Source organism: Antedon bifida, chromosome 4 (assembly GCF_963402885.1).
Source record: "Antedon bifida chromosome 4, ecAntBifi1.1, whole genome shotgun sequence".
In the NCBI taxonomy this organism is placed as follows: Eukaryota; Metazoa; Echinodermata; class Crinoidea; order Comatulida; family Antedonidae; genus Antedon; species Antedon bifida.
The window spans coordinates 14,499,382-14,508,586 of NC_136229.1; the positions used below are offsets into that span (position 1 = coordinate 14,499,382).

The following is a 9,205-nucleotide window of genomic DNA, read 5'->3' on the forward strand; positions in this document are numbered from 1 at the left end:
GGGCGGATATATTAAATAACACGCCCTCTGTCGCTCTATCTGCATTTTGCCAAGCAATACTTTTTATTACGTTAGCTTACATAAACATCTACAGCTTCATGTTTTATAGCCATGTCAGGTTTTTGTTAAAGAACAACATATGAACGCGCATGTATGTTTATTATATATGTAAATATATTATGAAAATACGACTACAATGACTGTTTTTTCGACAACTTTATTTGAACGTTAAATTACGTTTACATTGTAGTTAAGATACCGTTGAAATAAACAATTTCAGTTACCTAGATACAGTGCGTAATCAATAATCATCTTCAATTCACTGCACCAATAACAACAATTAGCAAGAATAAAATATTCTTCTTCTCTCAAATTCTTACCGAACATTATAAAACATAACGTGAGGAAATTTAAGCCATTTGCATGTTATATTGTTTAAACAATTATATCAGTGCCAGACTGAGCACATATCGGACGTATGCCTATCATGATTAAGAAGAATGAATTGAACATCATTGACGTTGAAAAGCGCTCTTTGCTAAAAATTGATCTTCTTGCACCAGACCCCTGACCAACGTACGCGATAACTATCAATGGTGTACGTCAAGTGATACAGATACATATTACAGTTTAATACGCGCATGCGCAATAAGTGACTTTAACTATGTAGGAATGTGTAGATTATCTTGGTTTCTAGAATAAAAGTGCTTTGGTCTGCTACACTGATAACCATATTTCATTCGCGAATGATATACAATATTAAGAAAATTATAATTTAGTAAAAACAATTATGAAATACAATTTTAAATACATTTTTAGAATTTAAAAATACGAATTATTAAATGTCATTATACGTAAGATAAATAGCTGTACTGTAATTATCACAATAATAATAAATATTAAGCGCAGCCAGTGGCCCGGCATTTTGTAACAAGATTTTATATATGTATGAAACGTCATGCGTGACAACAAATATTATTTTATTATTACCAGGCCTAATCTCCATTAATAGTACTACACTAGGTCGAAACATTCAAAATATTTAAAAACAATAAAAAATGATTCACTCATGTGAAAACAAAATTGAATTTTGAATAATTTATAGCAATACTTTCTGATACGCAATGCAAACATATTACAATTAAACAATTAAGTATGAATTGAAAATATTTTCTATGTAAATTTCAAAGTTACATTTTCGATTGAATTTAAAAACCACAATAGGACGGAAATCTATAGTTGCATAATATTTGCGAAAGTTGAATATGACTTAGAATCGGGCCGCTGAAATGTTATGATTTAGCAGCAGTCCTTTTTCATTTTCAAAACTCCATTATACTTCAGGCCACTGTCATCATCTGTTGAAAAGATAGAAATGTGTTAAATGAGAAGAGTGGCATAAAACATAATCATCATTATCACAAAAGTACACTCTTGCCAGTTGATTAGTTGATTTCGCATGACGTAGAACTGGTTATTTCGTTCTATTCAATGGTCAGCCCATTTTTAACATTTAAGGCCCATTTACACTAGGCGATAACGATCGACGATAAATAGGTAAACATACATTTTTTTTTAATAAAACAAAATAAATTAGGGTTTTCGTTCTAGAACTATAGGAAAAACATTTATGCTGTATTTGATAAAAAACATTTTTTTTAAATCTAATCAAATGACGTCATGATCAATAAAAACAATAAAATCGTTGTATTGTAACGATATTATTGTTCTTACTAATCATGACGTCATTTTATTGGACGTGTGGAAATATTATTGTCATCAAAGGCAGCATAGATGATAATCATATAGTTCTAGGATGAAGACTTTTTAAAATTTTTTCACAAGCTACAGTTCAGATGAGGCGTCAAATTACTCGCATTGGACGTACATGGCAGTGAGAACTTAATGGGAGCTAAATAATGATATAAACTCACACAGCCAGTTGCCCTCACTAGTTCCAGCCGTCTTGAAGTCCGGCAAACTTTTTGTCAAAGAGTCCCAGGCGTCTTTACTGATAAACACCCACGTTGCACCTTGATCTTTACTACGCATGTAACTGCGCATGTCCATGTGAATGCCATAAATAAGTCCTGTAAGCTGGTCAGATCCAATGACATTGTGTAGGTTCATTGGTAGAGCTATTGAAGAATATTTATATTTTTATACATATTATAATGATAATAGTATAGGGATATATTGTTCATTTTGACATAAGAAAAATATTAATATATGCAATGTTCTGTTTATGTGCCTTTTTTATAAATCGAACATTATTGTGTGGACGCTAAGCATTCAAGGTAGGATGTATTGACAAAAGAAATGTAGGCACTACGCCTAACCATTCACTGATAGTTGTCTGCAAATCCAAAAATCTCCGGGAGAAAGTGTCAGTGTTAGGCCTATTACTTATTGATGTATCAAGTTAGAGATTCCTCTTGCTGTCCATATCGATGTGTATGATGACCCGTGGCATTTAGTCTCTAAGTATGCAAGTTCTAAGTGTTTTTTATATATCAGCCAGCCTCAGGTCAGTGCTATTCTTTGAGGGACATTACAAAAACAATCCTCATTGTTTTACCTTTCCAGCGTCCATCTGGTGGATTATCTTGTACATAGCACGACGGAACAATCTTGTCTGATAGACGTCCAACTGAAGGGTTACAAGCAAAAATGACGTCTTTATCCGGATCATCCAACTTCTTAGTTATGACAAAACCCTGGTCATAATAATCTGTCGGAATAATAATAAAAACACATCGATAAATTAAAAGCTAATGCAATCCACAAGGCCTTATTCACCGATTAATTACATTGTGTGGAAAATATCTTGTTGATATCGTGTTGCTAAAAATTGATAAAGTCACATGGATAGAAACCAAACCATGTTAAGATGATAAAATAGGAATGAGGAGTGTCTCTTTTTTATATAGGTTACGCGTCAGTGTTTACAATGTAATTTGAGTTCATAAGCAACGGAACTTCTTGTGATATATTAGCTATACCGTCAGGACTCTTTATTCCAAACTTACCCGGAACTGGGCATTTACTAGGATCACCGACACACACAGTATGCTTCCCGTTTTCGCACTTATGAGCACCAGCCACGCAAGCATCACACTGGCTAGATCCCCCATCATAATGGCAGACGTCTGTCTGAGATTTAGTCCATTTGCTGTACCTCATCACAGCTTCTTTTGCAGGTCCTAGTACTGGTTCTGGTGTACCCTCATCTGAATAAAATACTGGTTCTGGTGTTCCCTCATCTGAAGAAAAAAGTATATAATAATGGAAATTCTTACTTATTTTGCTGAAACTCTTTTTCTAATAGACAATATTTGTGTGCTACTTTATTACAAAATTGCAGTTGTAACTACTCTAGAGGTTTATTGTGGCGATCAAGTTTATGATAGTATGTAGTCATTATGTTGTCCTTAGGTCAAAGTTTAAAACATTATTGCATTTATCCGATAATTATCCGATTTGAATGAGATAATTATCGATTCATTTTTCTGGAGCGGAATCAGTTAAACCCCATTTACACATGAACTTTATCGGTTAAGGTTTATCGGTTAATGTTTGGCGGCAGAAACACGGTCTTGTGCAGTACGTAAGAACCATGGAATTAGCGTACCGTGTTCAAAATCTAACATATGATACTCGCAGATAGCTGGTAGGATAGCGGTGCAGTCCATTATGTCCCAGTCACCAAGATCAGTACTGACATCCCTTGTATCGTATACATCTACAAAAGCCGCAGCTCCGCAGTCTTCAGTCACACTTGTTCCGGGTCTGTTTGGTAGCCATTTTGTAAAAGACGCCGATGACCCGTTTATCCACTTGAAAGTATCAGTGCCCTAGAACATATACATTGTCATAATTGAAAAGTTATAATGAGTATAATACACGGCATTTCATGTGATTGATCATAGACTTGCCCTGTCAAAGTTACGTCCCCCTTCTCGTGTAGTTAGCATGGCCAGTTCATTACGGCGATTATGAGTGACACGGGGTCTGATAGCCATACTCACCCCAACGTCTTTCAGCCCAATCCAGTATTTGTATGGCGAGAGTGCTGGAACGAGGTCGCGAAGAAATTGTTGTTCACACGTATCTTCAATCATGACTAATTGCGCATTATCTGTTTCACAGGCCGCCTTTGCTGCATCCCAAGTTTCTAGCGTGTCGTTGAACACTTTGTAACACGTTTCTTTGTAAGGCGTGTAACCAAACCGACATAAATCTATAAGTACAGTGTAAGAGTTATAGAGTAATTTTAATCAGCCGATTCATGTTTCTAAGAATCATAGACACACTCTTTTTTATAACGTAATAATATATCAATCACATGTAAACTTGTATCAACGAAAGTTGGTTTGGTCGAGGAAGTCATCGTTATGATACACATGTGATCCTGTATCTACAACTTCTCTATGTTACAGGACAAATTGTTGGCTTAATGTTGTGAAAGAAACATTGTCAATTTTTTAGGTGCGTTATGTTTAAAAACAGCAGTTACAATAGGGGCCTACGGCACATGCAATCCTCACAACCTGGTGAGATGCGCCTAATATTCATTTAAACATGGTTAGAATATATGCAGACAATGTATAACTCTTTCAGATTAAACTGACACATGACTATCGTACACTTACCACCACCACCAACATCTGGTCTGTCCGAATACATAAATTGAAAAGATTTTGTGCAAGAAAGAACTTTAGCGCTATTAACAGTCGAGAACCACAACAAATCAGCCACGCCAACAAAGCGACGAGTGCCCGGAGCAGTTTTTCCGTTTTTGTCGATTCCTAGGCGTACACGGAAAGTTGGTTTTGCGGCAATCTGAATGGTTCCAAGCTGTGAAATACATGAAAAGAGAAATGTTACTACGTCTGTCTTTGATTTCATTTAGAAAACCCCTGTCGACTTATATCATAAGTCATTAAAACAGAGAAAGTTAAACACACCACCCAGCGAAATAAAGGCTGTAATAATTGTAAACCTTTAATAACAAATCTAAAGACTGAAAAAATCGCACCCAGCCAAGATGGAATTTGTTATCCTGATGCAGACATACGTTACACTTCATTAATAGGTATATTAATGTATTCTGAACTTGTTACTGAAGGTACTACACTGGCCATCCACCCGTTTCCTAATCTTTCAAAATGTATCAGCGCTGTAGGTAAATACCTAACATACTTAAAAGTACTCTTCCAAACCTTATTAACCAAGCTGACCGTGGGCCCTACACATTGAATCTGGTTGATTGTAGAATAACTTACATTAAATCGAACAGGAGATGGTCCAGGCATGCTTGGGTTTACCGCTGGTGACTGCAACAGCTCTGTGTATTCTGATTCAAGTTTAATATATTGCACATTTTTCGACCTCAATATTGTGAAAGTTACATCTACTGCTTTTCCCGTTGAATCGTCATCGTGCCAAATACTAATCAGTATTATTACATCATCACTGAAAATAACAACCAACAAATACTATTATCGAAATCAAATTAGAGTGGTACCACAATCACTATATCCCAATACTTATAGGATGTCAAGAGTGATTATGTGGACGTCTCTGCCGTACTTTGAGGGCTTATCTACAAAAAACTATTTTTGAGTAATTTCATTACATACATTGCAGTTTTTTTGTTTGATTTTTGATCAAAATTTACCAAAACATTTAGTAACTTTACCAAACTTACCCTTTATAAAATGAATTAGTTTCGTATGTTATCTTGAACGACATCTTAGGCTTCGGAACTTCATTAATCAGCGTATAAACTGGTACTTCTCCAACCCAGATGTGAGCCCCGTCGCCAATCTGCATTCCAAGTCCTAACCAGTGCTCTGATCCATTAACCACCGCGTCTGTATCGTCTAGGACAACTTCAATTTCTAACGCCAAGATGTTATTGGAAGCATCTGGGTCGTTCACTTCAATAAATCCGTCGAAATGTGTCACCGACCAGTCTTTAAGGATGCCGAAATCATCATCGTTAGCTGCAATGTACTGCGTCTGAGGAGCGTAGTAGCAGAATTCTGTCGAATACGTACAGGATAAGGACTCACTGACATATGAAACGGACACTTGGTTGATACTCCACTGCTCGCTTGTCTTGTTAGTCGTGAAGTTGTATGGTAGTGTGACTTCAATTGTAGGATCAGCGGTACCTTTTGGAAACTCAACAATTAGGTTCATATGCACCTTTTGACCAACGTTAACATAAACATTACCATCTGCAGACTGCTCAGTAATGTTCATCACGAAATGCGGTAGTTTACTAAAAACTGCGTTTGACACTCCTTCTGCGGTGACTAAGCCATTGAATATGTCAGTTAATTCAGCAGTTATAGTTACACGTAAAATAACTCCAGGTTTTACATCGGCTACAAAGAAATTGATATAACAACAATAAATATAGATTATTATTGTATATCTAAAATAATGCAAATTAGGAAGACATTAAAACTATAATGTTCACTTCAAAGACTTATTGGTGTTATATTCCTTGCCAAATACATGCCTTAAACTACGAAAGCATAGTTTTTGTTAGCACTTGCTGACGTAATTATGATTTTGTACAACAAAGCAATGTATACGGTTAGGAACTGTTATAATGTGATATGGTTGGTTGGGGTCTGCACATTAATTCATAAAAAAAAATACTTTTACAAAAGAATATCAATTTGATAATAAATATGATCTGATACGCTAACGACATTAGTTTTATATGAACAAGGATGTGGTAAAACTTATTTGGGTTCAACAGCTTACAGTTTAAATTATTAAAAAAAACCAAACAAAAGAATCGGTTAAAATACCATTAACAGTGGAATTGATGGTCCCTTCAAATTGAATGTCAGATGAAAATAAACTGTTATTACTAAAAGACAAAGTAATTTCTGATGCGGAGACCAGGGTGACCGTGAAGTTGCTCTGAAAAATACAATGAATCTTATAGCAAATCTGACTTAAAAACAAAACACAGTAGATCGGTCAAATCAAGAAGAAACCCAGCAATAGGTAAATATCTTAAGCAGTAATGTAAATAGAATCTCCGAGATTAAATTCGGATTTTCTGCTTCATTTTTTCCGCACGCCCAATTATATTATTGAGAAAATACCTATATGGTTTGACATACCATTACATTAAGTTATATTTAATTATTTCACTGCTAAAATCACACGTCAAACCGTATAGGCCTATTAGGAAAATTTAAAACAGAACAATACCGTCATGGTTGAGTCGGTGTTTCCGTTTCCTGTTAAAGTCCATATAAAAGGATCTGAAAACAGGTCGAACTGAAAAAGATGTTACTATATAATTACCACCCGATTATCGGTGTATCATAGAATTGTTGGGTAATACAACATCACATACATACTGTATATGCAATATATGTGTTCTTTTTTAGTTAATTACCTCCATATTCTCAGCTGTAAGGGTGACTTTCAAGCCTGTTCCTGACCCAGTAGTGTTTACCAAGAAGTCCGTCTTCAATTCATCTCCAATTCCGTAGTAGGTTGTCGAATCTTTTACGGTTGCGCCCGCATCCATGATGATGATGGGAGCTGAAAGTATAAGTTGCTGTTATCAATAAAAAATTAGATAACAATAAAAATAAGAACAATTATTATTCAACATAAAAGTAAAATCCACAAAAAAAAATGTATTCGTTGAAAAACTTACTGCACTATTTAACAAGGCAAAATTGACCAATACAATTGCAAGAATACAATCAGGTGTATTATAAATTTATCTATACGATGGTCTGCTATCAGATTATTTAAATTATTTGTACTCAATTACACTTTATAGCGTTTTTGAACAGTTAAATGCATCTAAAGGATGTTTATTACTTATAACTTAATAGTTTGTTGGCAATAATGTGTAAATACAGTTGTTTGAATCTAAATCATATTGTTTTAAACAATTATTCATTATCAATTTAAAGCTTGATTCCCATTAGAAAAATACATCCTCGCGTTTTCTTTTATTTGTTGGCAGAAACGGGGAAGATCCGGTAAATTTATTCACAATCGCCTCTATTTTGGGTTTATATTGAAACGCGAATCTGCGCGCAATGCATTCCGGTATTTAAAGCTAGCTGCTTAAATTATTATAACCGACTTCTTTTTCAGATTTCTACCCGTTTAAAGACAACAAAAATGATCGCGCAATATAGGTAAGGCCTATTTAGGGTTCATTTTTACAAAAAAAATGTAGTCTGTGATTTTAAAATAAACCATATATATAGGGAATGCGTCTTTTATCAAAATGTACTTGATGGAACCCTTGTTCGCCAAAAATTAAACAACTTTCGCCCCATAATATTATGATAAGGTAAACATATCTTATTTCTATCAGGTCAAAGTTTAATATGTTACTCTCCAATCCTTTACGCGATATTTCTTTTTGTTGGGGACCCCTCGTGAAACGTCTCAAAATAAACATGAATATTCATTAGTCATATCCATAAGGCTGTGGCGTCCTTTTCCACTTACCAACTTCTTTTCTTGCATTATATTATTTATGTTCATTATCAGTTGTATATTTATTATGCTACTTTGTATTTTGCTTTATTATTTGTGGAAATAAATATTATTATCATTATTATAAGGTGTGACGTAAGAATTGAGCTAACTACAATTCGTTAATGCAAACGATTTCTGTCGAGCCGTCTGTGTAGTCGAGTGGATAAGACTATGGATTTTACATGTCGATGTATGGGGTTCGGCTCCCATGAGCTACTTCTTTTACTTTATCGTGAGAGAGAGATTATTTAGAGGGTTAGGTTTAGTTATATTTAAGAAGTACTTCGGCTATCTTTCACATGGGGTCCCCAACTTATGCTTATGAATCACAACACGAAAATATTTCATCGACTTAAAATTATTTCGGGAACTGAACATCGCGTCCAATTTCGTCTTACATTGTTTTGTTCCAAAGAGTGTTTTTACCAGCACATTTGACTTAATTGTGAGTGTAGGTACTTAAAAATGGTAAATTAAAAATTGGCTTGTTGACCACAAATATACTTTACTATTATACTAGGCCTAGTATACTGAAATAGAAATATAAAAGCAACGCTAATGCAATGTGTGCCATTTGCATCTTTAACTACAATTTGAGTTAGCAATTTCATTTTAATATTAAAATTGAATATTTACTTGTTAAAATATATAATCCACTTGG

At 34.6% G+C, this 9,205-nt stretch overlaps 1 protein-coding gene across 1 annotated transcript; it reads right to left on the reverse strand.

Moving 5' to 3' along the window:
* Nucleotides 1-1,133: 1,133 nt before the first annotated feature.
* On the reverse strand, nt 1,134-8,532 carry LOC144841077 (uncharacterized). Its single transcript, XM_078697260.1, has 13 exons — nt 8,515-8,532; nt 7,433-7,597; nt 7,243-7,311; nt 6,831-6,945; nt 5,711-6,395; nt 5,286-5,475; nt 4,653-4,857; nt 4,029-4,207; nt 3,632-3,854; nt 3,030-3,263; nt 2,579-2,731; nt 1,935-2,138; nt 1,134-1,358 (listed from the first exon to the last, which is right to left on the reverse strand). Exons 1-13 carry the CDS (start codon nt 8,530-8,532, stop codon nt 1,300-1,302), a joined length of 2,499 nt encoding a protein of 832 aa, XP_078553386.1. The 3' UTR covers nt 1,134-1,299.
* Between the last annotated feature and the right edge of the window lie 673 nt (nt 8,533-9,205).

Bases quoted from the DNA above. Each gene is read 5' to 3' on its own strand.
- LOC144841077 (XM_078697260.1), bottom strand. The intron at 3,264-3,631 runs GTACGCTAATTC...TTTTTTCTTCAG, and splicing joins TATGTTAGATTTTGAACACG to ATGAGGGAACACCAGAACCA. The intron at 1,359-1,934 runs GTGAGTTTATAT...TCTTTTCAACAG, and splicing joins TAGTGAGGGCAACTGGCTGT to ATGATGACAGTGGCCTGAAG.